Source organism: Tenebrio molitor, chromosome 9 (genome assembly GCF_963966145.1).
Source record: "Tenebrio molitor chromosome 9, icTenMoli1.1, whole genome shotgun sequence".
NCBI classification, from domain to species: domain Eukaryota; kingdom Metazoa; phylum Arthropoda; class Insecta; order Coleoptera; family Tenebrionidae; genus Tenebrio; species Tenebrio molitor.
Genome location: NC_091054.1, coordinates 8501080 through 8512937, shown reverse-complemented (window position 1 = coordinate 8512937; position 11858 = coordinate 8501080). Strand labels below are relative to the sequence as shown.

General features: G+C 45.1%; 3 protein-coding genes and 1 pseudogene across 9 annotated transcripts in view; 1 reads left to right on the top strand and 3 right to left on the bottom strand.

The window, feature by feature from the left end:
- Positions 1–116: 116 nt before the first annotated feature.
- On the bottom strand, positions 117–1978 carry LOC138139241 (uncharacterized). 2 transcript variants are annotated; one of them, XM_069059450.1, is made up of 4 exons: positions 1857–1896; positions 1748–1805; positions 1018–1692; positions 117–963 (listed from the first exon to the last, which is right to left on the bottom strand). In XM_069059450.1, exons 3-4 carry the CDS (start codon positions 1571–1573, stop codon positions 236–238), a joined length of 1284 nt encoding a protein of 427 aa, XP_068915551.1. In that variant the 5' UTR covers positions 1574–1692; positions 1748–1805; positions 1857–1896; the 3' UTR covers positions 117–235. The 2 variants fall into 2 exon arrangements, with proteins under 2 accessions (XP_068915551.1, XP_068915550.1); XM_069059449.1 differs by having other exon boundaries at positions 1018–1805; positions 1857–1978.
- A 415-nt stretch (positions 1979–2393) lies between these two features.
- On the top strand, positions 2394–3884 carry LOC138139244 (lactosylceramide 4-alpha-galactosyltransferase-like; annotated as a pseudogene).
- LOC138139243 (uncharacterized) lies at positions 3861–5809 on the bottom strand. Its single transcript, XM_069059451.1, has 7 exons — positions 5674–5809; positions 5414–5627; positions 5223–5365; positions 4646–5064; positions 4429–4596; positions 4195–4377; positions 3861–4144 (listed from the first exon to the last, which is right to left on the bottom strand). Exons 1-7 carry the CDS (start codon positions 5747–5749, stop codon positions 3920–3922), a joined length of 1428 nt encoding a protein of 475 aa, XP_068915552.1. The 5' UTR covers positions 5750–5809; the 3' UTR covers positions 3861–3919.
- The window catches only part of LOC138139239 (uncharacterized), a 37968-nt gene continuing 31902 nt past the window's right edge, over positions 5793–11858 (bottom strand). For 2 of the 6 annotated variants that reach the window (XM_069059441.1, XM_069059444.1), the window contains exons 10-19: positions 11063–11745; positions 10450–11004; positions 9998–10397; positions 9717–9951; positions 9518–9664; positions 7016–7249; positions 6780–6955; positions 6338–6725; positions 6148–6283; positions 5793–6101 (exon numbers count right to left, since the gene is read on the bottom strand). In XM_069059441.1, the coding sequence (XP_068915542.1) occupies positions 6050–6101; positions 6148–6283; positions 6338–6725; positions 6780–6955; positions 7016–7249; positions 9518–9664; positions 9717–9951; positions 9998–10397; positions 10450–11004; positions 11063–11745 (3006 nt within the window). In that variant the 3' untranslated portion in view covers positions 5793–6049. Of the gene's footprint in view, positions 6102–6147; positions 6284–6337; positions 6726–6779; positions 6956–7015; positions 7250–8143; positions 8279–8357; positions 8520–9517; positions 9665–9716; positions 9952–9997; positions 10398–10449; positions 11005–11062; positions 11746–11858 lie in introns of those variants that run through there. The other 4 variants (XM_069059443.1, XM_069059442.1, XM_069059445.1 and 1 more) reach the window with 4 other exon arrangements.

Below are 11858 nucleotides of genomic sequence, written 5' to 3'. Positions count from 1 at the left end.
CGGCTAACAATAAATTAGGTTTTAGATATTTTTAAACATTCTTCTTCATTCTGTCCCGATAATAGCAACCACATTAATCAATATTATAACTTCTGCTAAAAATCATCCGCTAATAATTGTTCTACACAAAAACAATATTTTTTTATTATCTTAAAATTAAAAAGGGTCCAAACTCGACTATACGATAACAAAAACAAATATTTACAACTTATGCTATGCAAGCTTATCACAATCGTCATAAATCGATCATCTCCAAGAAGCTCAAAGTTTGATTAACTTGGTTGATTAAGATGTCTTTGAAATGCCACAATCTTCTGTCTAGCACAGTGTTCTGTTTGAGATCGTCACAATTGATTAAATCCTTGACGCAATCCCCTCTGTAGTGCTGCAACTGTGCCAGCTCCACATCGATGTTATGGTTGTCACAACCCAGCCAACTATAACACCACAAAGAAATGTGGTTGTACAAAGCCACCACTTTTGTAGTGTCGTGAAAGCCTTTTACATAATCCCCGGGCTTTGAATATTCGACAGCTCTTCGAACGTGTTTCAACATGTGCACGTAAGGAGGAATCTGATCCAGATCTGTTTCCAACTGATCAAAGAAATATACATTTCTGGCAAGGTAGCTAGACAGGTCACTGTTTCGTTCTTGTAACGTCACCATCAGCTCCGACCAAGTTCCAGTTTTGGGCACTATAACTTCGTCAATGTCTAAGGAGACAATGTATCTAGTTTTGTGCAAATATTTGTAGAGACAATCATTGAACGGGATGACTTCTTGAAGGCGGCGCTCCACTTTTCGCTCCTGAAGGAACTTGTTTCGTATGAGGGGACTATTGGAGAAGTGTCCCGCCAGACTTAAATGAGTAACTTCGATTGTTCCCTTTTGGGTGTAGTAGTTAAGAACTTTTTGTATATTCGGGTGGACACTGAATTGGTAAAAGTGTACTTTTGACGCCCCTGTAAACAAACCAAAGTCACAATCTGTGCGTACACGACAGCAACATTTCCTACCTAGAAGGAACACCAACTCGAGCCACTCCACCAGTCTGGTGCTCTTGTCCTCGAAGGGAAAATTTAAACCTTTCACACAAACCACAAAATCCCACTTTTTATACATTTTTTCGTAATATATTTTCAAATTGTTGGTAGGATAGTCGCACTTGTTCTCCACCAAAGACACCGACATCGGTATCCGATCGTCTGGAGTTTTACACGAGATCAAGTACGGCTGGAAGGCGTCTATCACGTCCCACTCTTTCTTCCAGATCCAAAACAACTCTCCCTTCACCAGAACAGACTCGTTGCTGTCGTACCACATCCGGCAGTAGAGCTGCTTCCTGGAATTCACCCTATCCAACATGCCTACAATTCTGACGGTGAAGAAATTCTTCGAAAAGGGCCACACCGCGTACTGGCCGAACTCGCGGTCGTCCAAATAGGCGTTGAGCAACTGAAGAGTTCCGATCGAAGTTTCCTGAATTTGCCAGATGTTGTTTGAAAATTTCAAATCAAGCAGTTCTGGAAAGCGAGCGCATTTCTTCTGCTTGGTAGGTTTCACTGCTTTCATTTCACTTCCAAAATAAGCATCGGGAATGTTTGGCAAAGACTTATCTGGAGACTGTCGATTGTGTTGCGGTATGACCACTCCGTCCAAAGTTTTTTTTCCGGCGGTTGGTAACAGATGCTCTAATAAGATCAAAGTGACGATCAAAGTAATTATTATCACAGGGAACCATCTTACGCGCATTACTGACAACTGCATTTCAGCAAAATTTTAAACGTAAAATTAGTTGAATCAACTGAAAAGAAGTGGTTCTAATTATTTTTCACTTGGATTCGGTGCTACTCACCCAAATTGTTTTTTTACTGTTCGACTCATTTTGCCGATAAAATTAATCGATGTCTGTTTATTATTATCGATAAGAAGGGAGCGTATAAGTACATTGCATCATTGATTGAAACTTATCGTATCCCACCTCCATCCGGCGGCACGGCAATTTTGCCGGAGTACATACACTATTACGGATATTACTATCAAGTAATAGTGCAGTGCTTATCAAAAAAAAAACTAATACATTTGAAAGAATTATAAAGTTTTATTGTCTGTTCATCTTACTTAACTTTATCAAACTTAAATAGTTTTATTCCTGAGTGGCTGTCGATTTTAAATTGTCTACTTATCTTCTCTTAATCCCAAGTCAATGCCTTTTCTTTCTCCTAGTTCATCGGACAAATTTAACTACATTTTGTGATTAATTTTTCAGTTATTTCAAAACATTTGAAGTTCTTTCTAAACATTTTACGGTATTTTTCCATGTTTTGGAATGTTCTAAATTATTTTGAAAGGCCACAGATTATCGGTTATATATCTAACAATACTTTTATCAGTATATGTATATAGGTATACGGTATACCATCACTTACTCATCCTGATAATTTTTTTTTTATCTTATCATACCCAATTCTAAATGACGTAATCCAAAATAGTTCGGCATGAGCAAGTGATATAAACACTGTGGAAATATTCACCACCTAGACCCATAAGAGGTAAGTTGGCAAACAGAACCAAAATTGTTCTACATTGTTTCATTTACAGAATCGTTCTATTCTTCTTTTTAACCCCAAGCTCTCATGAAAGATGTGTGTGATAAACTGTAAAATGGCGACGCTATTCGACACAGTGCAAGAAATGTGAACCAAGCCTGTACGGACTAAAAAATCTCTCAGCTACATAATACATATAATTCAAAATGAATCGTAGAATCTTCTTATTGTTGTCCATTGTGTCGCTAATCTTTGTATACTTTTTGATAGCACGTACTCGAAAATCACCAGTTGATAACATTCAGTGCTACCACCACAGATCTGACTCGCTACCAGACGTATCAGACCTCAATCCACCCAAAGGCAAATCGATTTTTTTCCACGAGACCTCTTGCAATTCTGACCTAAACGGAAAAATCGTGATCACTTCTCGCCAAGCATGCGCCGTGGAATCCGCCGCCAGGACCCACCCCAACTACGAAGTGTACCTCCTGTATGTATCACCCGGTATATTCAATTCGAAGGGACCGAATCAGACACCTTCCTTCAAACCCTGATCTCGTACAAGAACGTCAAAATTGGACATTTAGATTTTGAAAGATACGTGAAAGACACCCCCGTTGAGGACCTCTACAAGGGGGGCAAAATCGACAAGTCTAAGTATCCTCAGTCGCACGCCAGTGACGTTTTACGGTGAGCATAACCTCACACTTGAATTTTAATCGACAACCCTGATTTTTTGACAGATACTTGACGTTGTGGAAATATGGCGGCATCTACGCAGATCTGGACGTGATAGTGATCAAGTCTCTGGAAGAACTAGCCCCGAACTACTCCGGCGCCCAGTCAGATTCTCTTGTGGCCGCTGGAGTTATGAGTTTTGCGCCTACAGGGGCTGGCCACAAGTTGGCAACTCTTGCTTTGAAAGATTTAAGGGACAATTTCAACGGAGAAAACTGGGCGAACAATGGACCTGGAGTCATCACAAGACTCCAAGAAATTGTGCGCGAGCGAAGACGTCGGTAGCTTAGTGGGGCAGACTTGTACGGGGGGTTTTAAGGTGTACCCTTCTAAAACTTTCTATCCCGTGCCCTGGGAGAAGTGGGAGATGTATTTTAACCACAGCCAGTCGGCAATAGTTGAAAACTTGGCGTCGGATAGTTACGTGGTGCACTTCTGGAACAACCTCAGTGCCAAGACGAAAATTTCAGTTCGTGAAGAAGTGCCGTACAGTGCGTTTGCCAAAAAATATTGTCCCAAAGTGTATAGCGAATGTAGCAAATTTTTCTGATACGTTTTGCGGTTCAATACATATTTATTCATTTATTTATTTATACCGAAAGTAATTTTTTGTGACAATTGACACTGTCTACTTTGACATTTCATCGCTGCTAGTCGATTCGTCTGAAGAGTACACATGCCGAGAAAGCTTCGCATCGTCTAGAGAAACTGACAGCGAATCGTCTGGCTCTTCATAGATAATCTTGTAGTCTTTGACAATATATTTTGGTTTCTTGTAGAGCGGAGAATTTGTCCGGACGAATCTTGGAAACATGGTAATCTGATCAAAATATGGTAGCGTGTCGGCAAACGTCTACAAGAAAATGTTTGACGTGGAAGAACCCATCAAACGAAAACATCTACTCTGCAAGCCTCCACCACGAGACAGCGAGTATCCAGAACTCCGTCAGAAATGTGTCTCAACTCCTCCAAAATCGTCCCACGCTCTTGCAACTTGTTTATCCGTTTTTGTGTGTGACTCACTCTGGGTGTTGGAGTTTTGAAAGTGACGTCTTCTGGAAGGGCACACTCCCCACCAGCGGCATCCTGAAATCACGACAAATCAAAACGGAAATTTTTCACCCACACTTTATGTACTTTCAACTTTTGGTTAGCTTTGTCCAGGAGTTTTCGCGCTTTCCGATCTTTCAGGAGCTCCGTAACCGCCCACTTCCAAAACTCGTTCACTTTTTTTGCCCTAGCCAACGATTTCTTGTCCAAATAACTGAAGATTTTCTTCACTAGCCAAATAGGCATAATCTGGATCTGAAACCTCATCATTCAAATCCGTTCTCGCCAGTGTATATTAAAGTACCCAATCGACTGGTTGTCCCTTCTTCCCCTTTTTCTTTTTCTTCCCCTTCTTTCCCTTTTTCTTCCCCTTCTTGCTCTTACCGGTACTCTTCGTTTTGCTTCCTTTCTTCTTCTTCTTTCCTTTTTTCGCGTGATCCTTCTCCTTCTTAGTTTTTGGTTGGTGCTTTTCAACTTCCTTTCTAAAATGAACCATCGTCTCGTTCCAGAGTTTCTCCAGTTTGAGACACTTTTGGTGTTTGGGATCATCTGGATCATGTGGATATTCGAAAGGTTTTGATTGTTGTTCTTCCTCTTCGCTGTTGTTCGCTTCCTTTGATGCCGATGCTAACAAAGCGAGCTCGTGGACACGTTCCGTATAAAGTTTTAGTATGCGTTTGTACAATTTCGAGATTATGGCGCCACCAGAAATTCGGAGCAAGGCTGCCAACACAATTGCATAAAAGCACCAAAAGAGAATATTAAATCTATTTACAAGCAAACAGTTGCTTCACATCTTTTATTTGTGAAACTACTTCTACCAGCACTAAAACCACCACAGCTACTTGTACTACTAGTACTGTAGAAGATGCTACACTCACTAATAACATACGCGGCTTGCTCCTTGTCGTCAATGGTCTCGAACCAGAGCAAATCAGAATGAATGTTTTCCTGTAGTACTTCAAAGTCAAGCATTCTGTCGTGGTCGTTCAGGATTTTGTCGTAGTTGATTGGTGTGCGAGTTCTAGTAGTACCAATCTAAATTATCAGTTTTACCTGTGGGAAAACTCACGTGCTCTTGCAATAGAAGACGATTTTTCCGGTGACAGAGTACAGGGTGTTCAGCAAGAGTGACAAGGTCCCGATAGTTCTGCATCGTTTGATCAACTTGGTCAAAAACTCAACCTTGTGAACCCAGGACATGCGAAGAAAATAATTCAAGAGGGAGTTTCCCCGAATCAGTCCTTGCATCTGTTTGATAAAGTCATCTTCTTTGGCCTTAGGATCTAAACTGGTCTGTTAGAAAATGAGACTCCGTGGGACTCAACTCACAATCGTCGAACAAAGGGCTAGACTTTCTGCTCGCAGAATGTCTGGCTTCGATCGGCTGAGCGGGGGAGTCGATCATGATGTCAATCTGTCATCTGTCAATAAACGTCAAAATGTCCAAGTCCAAGGTGACTCGTTTTATTTGTATCGTCTTTATTCTATTTACAATATGGCAGTGCGTAATTTAAGTATAGTACCAGTTTTATTATAAACAATAATACAAATCAATTTACACAAGGAAATAATTGAGCAATGAATTACTCTTCTCAATTAATAATGATAATAAAAACATGCATCTCTACATTAGTGATATTTGGTTTTTAAACATCGATTTCGCCATGAAACAATATGTCGCTTCAGTTTCGTTTAGCGGTTGGCCCTACTGGATCTTGAGCCATCTGTCAATGGAATACTCGAGGGCGGCGATCCACCTGAAACGCGCCGTCACTACGCCACCTCCACTCTCTCCCTACTCACCTCTTCCTGTCAGCGTCCGACTCCGTGTGGAAATAGAAATGCTTCTTGCTCGGATCCGGAGGAATTATCTCGAAAGCGTGCTTCTTACTACCAGTTATGGACTGCTGCACTCTGTACCCTTGGAGATAAGCGACACCTGCAACATGACCCTCTCTCCAACAAAACTGTCGCACAAGCGGCAAAAACCCACCGAACGCACACTTGGCGTTGGCGTCTTGATAGAAGTAGAGACAGGCGTCTTTGAGCACGCAGTACCTCTTGCTCCACGACTTCCATTGGGTCCCCAGCTTGACCAAGTAGCCGAAACAATCGGGAGTGGTTATGGCGTTGGGCGCCGCCGCCAAGTTCTTCTTCGTCCTTTCGAGGAAGTCGTCTACTGTTTGACTGTCGCTGATGGCTCTGGACACCACCTCGATCCACCTGTTGAGGGCGGTGGCGTTGTCCGCCGCCAGGTGCAACGGAACCGCCTCCGGCTTGTACACCACGAATCTGTACGGCTTGGAGAGGCCGTCGTCGTCGTCGTTTTGCTTCTTCACCTCGTGGTCGAACAACATCACCACCCCAACTGGTTGTTTCTCCTGCAACGACGCACAGGAAGGCTCCCGACAGTGTTACTCTTTTCTTCTACTCACCGAATCAGTCTTATAGTAGTAAAGGCAATTGTTCTGCTTCAGGCAAAACCAGCGACGGATCCACTTGTTGGTGGCGGCGCCGCTCGCATACCCGCTCTGTTTCCACAAGTACCCGCTGTAGAGGGCGACAGAGGAATGCTCGTCTTGGGGGCTGTTCAGAGCGTAGCACGTCCGGGCTACCTGAAACGACAAGATATATCCATCCCCCACCTGGCACATCCACAGACTGCCAACACTTGCCTCTAGTGATAAGGTGTCGCTCCCCGCGTGAGCGATCTTCACCACCTCCGAATGACTCTTATCCAACACGCTGACTCCATTCACTGCTAAGACTATGTCCCCGACTTCAAGTCCTGAAGTTTCAGCTGGTGTTCCATGTTCGATTGCTGAAACCACGACGGGTTTTGAACCGTGGATGCGAAATCCGAATTCACCGGATTCACGATGGACGACGACGGTTTTGTCGCATTCTACAAAAGAAACGTGTGTCTCAGCTGAAACTGCTAGTTCGTCGCTTGCAGAAAGCGGAAAAAGGAATTATCAACGCTCGGTGTGAATCTCATTAGTTGGGGGAAGAAGAAATCACACGCAACAATAAATTCTACTTCGCTTTCAGTGCTTCCAATCTCTAGCAATAAAATTACTAGGACTGTGAAAAGCAAATTAGGAAACAAAGTGGGTTGGCAGCAGTGCAAATAGAGTCAAGCCGTGTTAGAACATTAGTTTCAATTGTACTTTCTGCTAACTGTCATGTGTCATTTTTGACATGTTAAGTGTCAGAAAACAAATTGAACAATTGAACGTTTTTATGGTTAGTTAGTAAAGTTATAGGTGTTGTTCTGAATTGAAATGGATTTTTCAAGGTAAATTTGTGTGATTTTACGGGCAAATGTAAATAATTGGAACAAAACAGGTTGGTACCGCTGGACGTAAATCAAATCAAGTGTGCAAGTGACAGGCCATTAACAGGATGGCCATCCCATAAAATTTAATTAACTAACCTACACCAACATCGCTCGAAACGAGTTTTCATTTTGGGGGTGTTCTTTTCGTTCAGTTTTAATGCAAAAGTTATAAACTTCTCGTTTGATGAAACGTCTAGACTTGTTTGAAGGGCGGTGATGCATTAAATGCGAAAAGAGAGCGGAATGAAAAGGCAGAATGAGGGAAAAGCGTTCGTTAAAATCTAGCAAGCGCGTCCCTGAAACCTGATCCTGAACAACACGGCCAACCTTGACCGGAATTCCTAGGCGTCAAATTAAAAAAAGTATGTGGGACTTTATTAAGGAAAATTCCTGTCAATAAAAGCGAACGAGGAATGTTAGCGGCGTGGAAAATTCGCAATTAAAAATGAGAAATAGTACCGTTTCGTTGGCCCGACGCGAGCCTCAGGGCTTGATTTTCCCGACACCAAATGACCAACATTAGCTTTAATATCTCCTCTAATTTATTGCGTAATTGGGCATTGTCGTGGGGTGGCTCCGCCGCTGTTCCATTTGCTAATGGGAAAGAGAGAAACGGCGGCGATAAAATTGGGGCAGGTCCGACGATTTCCACACAAAAGAAAAACTGCCATACCTAATGCCATTAATGAAGTGTCGAGTCCTTGCGCAAACAGAAACCGCGGCCAAAAATCACCACCACAACGGATACGAGCTTGACATTACAACCGTTTCATTTTTGCGTGAATACTGAACGTCGAGTTATTTTAAGTGCGCCACATTCTCAACAACTCTAAAAATACTGCTCCTTTACTCATTATTTATAAATCTTATGAAGCATGAATGCAATCCCCATTGACGACCACCGTATTTATAAAAGTTTCTGGGCTTCTGCACAGACTTTGTTTTAATTAGTATAATGCGCGATTACAGGTGGTCCAAAAATAAAACGCCTCAGAGATCTGCACACAATCGTGGCCAGTCGACTACAGATGGCGCAGCCGCCACCAAATTCCCTCTTCGCCGCTGGCACCAGACTCTCCAACCACTTTGGCGTCTTGCAGAATCACGAATCTAAATTTAATATTTACTTTCTCTCACACAAATAGTGTGCCGTGACGTTATAAAATAATGTTTTTACAGCGTAGTTGGCTGTGATTTATGGTGTGAAAATGACATTTGACAGCTCACACTTGTCACTTTGCAATTTTCATTGTTTATCATTTTTCACAGTGCTAATTAAGATATTTTAAATTTTTTTTCGAGACTGTCGTGTAGGATGTTAGTCGTTCTAATAAATAGACATTTTGTTTGCACTTCTATTGCACTGTGTAGCATTCACCTGGGGTATTTTGGACCACCTGTACAGCACCTACGGCTGCGTAAACCCACCGGAAGTTATTAAAATTTATTAGATCTACCTAATTGAGTTTGTTTATAATGGAATATAATTCTTGGCTTTACGATGGCACGGAATAATTTATTGCTGGAAACAATGAGTAGTACTTTCGTTTATGCTCAAGCATAAAAGATTTATTTCTATCAAGTTGGTAAACTCGCTAATGTCGGGACGGAATACGGATTCTTGCGCACAAACCGAGCGAATCGAATTAGTTTAATTAAATCAGTTTCGGCAATTTTCAGGCGCTGCATTCGAAGCAGGAAGAGGTGCGGAGGGGTGGGCCAGGACTGCAAAACAGGAAACGAGTAATTTTGAAAGGAATCGTCGAGGGGAGCGAGTAGGCACGTTACCTAACCTAAAACGTCAAAAAATGGGTTGGATTGTTTGGTACTCACCAAACGACCTTGACGTCTGTCTTTTGTACATTTCGAGGCAAGATTTTCGATGGACCATTCGATGTGTGACGGCTTGATAGCGTTTGCGGAATTCTTGCTCGGACTCGGTGCTGGACACGGAATCCCGACGAGAGGGTGGTTCTTGTTCTAGCCAGAAAAAACAACTCAACACGTGCAAACTTCACCCGAACTCACGCACCTGTTGGAGTGTACCCCTTGTTCCACGTGTGCACTTCGTCCCTTTCGTCGATGTATATCCAGCACCCTTCCATGTAAGGCACATCATAAATCCCTTGGTCATCTTCGTCTTCCGGGGCCCCTGGCAGCACGCTCGGACTCGAATCCGTCGCCTTCAGCACCTCCTGGCTGTTGTCCGTCGACTTGGCCATCGGCCTCAGCTTCGCCCTGTAGGTCTTCGCGCCCCGCTCCTCCGACTATCCCCCGCTCAGTCTCATCCCAAACCCTTCACAATCAACTTACCTTCGCCCGGACGTCTGGCTTGTACCTGTGCCGTCTGTAATCCGTCTGGGTGCGGTCTTCGGAGCGGAACCTCCGGTCCAGCTTCTTGTAGAGGCGTCCCGTGGGGTGCTTGGTCCTGGGGGAGTCCTCGAAGCCGGCAGGCGGCTGGACTATGTCGTGGTGGGTGCCGTTGCTGCTGATGCTCTTGTCCGGGTCGTCGGTCGTCACGATGTCCACCTCTTTGCCGCAGTGCAGACAGTGCACCTGGTGGTCGGCGGTATGGCTGCTGGGGTCGCTGTAGAACACGCTGTCGCTGCCGGGGCTGACGGAACGTAGCGACTCGGCGCTGAGGGCTTTCAGCTTGGTGGGTTCGGGGCTGCGCTGCGGGCTGTGCCGCTTCTTGCCGGGAGAACTCGCCGGACTGCGGACAAAAGCCATCGCATCCCTCTCCTCGGAAATCCTTGGAAACTTACCTGTAGAGCGCCAAAGTGCTTTTGGCGTCTTCCGGTTGGAGACTTTTGCTCTTGGACGACTTTCGTCGAGACAAGCTTCCCGGCAAGCTCGAAGGCTTCTCTTCGAAGTTGGTCTTCTTGATCCTCTGCCCTGTGGGCGACCTCGGCAGCGACTTCCTCCGATTGTTGTCCTTCAGCTTCTTTCCCTTCCTCGGAGAGGTCTGACTCGTCGTGTACTTGACGCCGAAGTCGCAGCTGGACTCGTCCGACGTCGCCTTGCTCTCATCCAGATTGATCTTGTAGCGGTCCTCCGGCTGCGGTATCTCTATTCTTCCGTAGACCGTGGCGGATTTCTTGATTTGGTAATGTTTTTTGTGCGTTTGCATTGGACTTCGCGTTCTCGACTTGGACCTCTTGGGCTTCTCGCTCGACGGCGACGATTTCGCCTCCTTCTTGTAAGTCTTGTGCTTGCTGTTGGGTGAGAGGGTGTAGGTGTCTTGGTGTTTGTTGATGTCGAGAGTGAAGGGTCGGCGTTTGGCGGGTTTGGGTTCGCGACCGAAGTCGTCATTCTTCCATCTGAAACCGCACAAAAATCGAGATTATTTCGTGGATTCGGAACCGGACGCGTTCTGACCCCTCGTCGACTGGCGATTCGTAGTAAACGGGAGATTCGTACCGCGTGCTCCTCTCGTCTTCCGAAGCGGGTTTGGTGGCTGAAGGCACTTTGGATCTTTCGAGCAGATCGGGACAGGATCCGTCAACGCTGTAGCTTCCGCAGGAGGAGCTCGTGTCGGACGGAGTTGAGCGGCCAGTACGCACCTCAGGCACTGGGGTGTTAGATAAAGTGTGAGCTTCTTCAAGGATCAGGGGGGGCGAGAACGAGGGGACCACCATGTCGTCGCCGAAGATGTCGCCTTTGTTGCTTTCGAACGAGCTTCCGTCTTGGTGATGCGCGTGCAGGTTGTAGAGATCGACGCCCTGTGAACCCCCCACGGTCAGATCGATACAGGAAACTGCAATCCCGGCTACGACCTTCGTCGATCCGCTCTTCCGCGAACTGTCGGTTCCCGAGTTGGCAGTGATGTAGTCGTCGGTCGTCGTACTCTCGGAGACGTCGGTGTTGGTCTTGCAGGAATCTGTACGCGCGAGGAGGAGGTCCGGCACGATGGCCGGCAGGGGCGACTCCGACGGGGTCTCGGGGGTGCGCCGCCTCCAAGTGGGAGAAATAGTCCGCTGAGGCGTCAAGAACTGCTGCTTGATGGGCGGCTCCAGAGTCTTGCTCGGCTTGTCGATAACTATCCGGGGGGAGGTCTCGCTCTGCAAATGCAATTTCTTGCTACATTTTTTAACAACGCAAATTACAACTTAAGCTGCGGCAATAACTGAACCCGCAAAACAAGGAAACAAAGCAGAGGAAAGATTTTAATTAA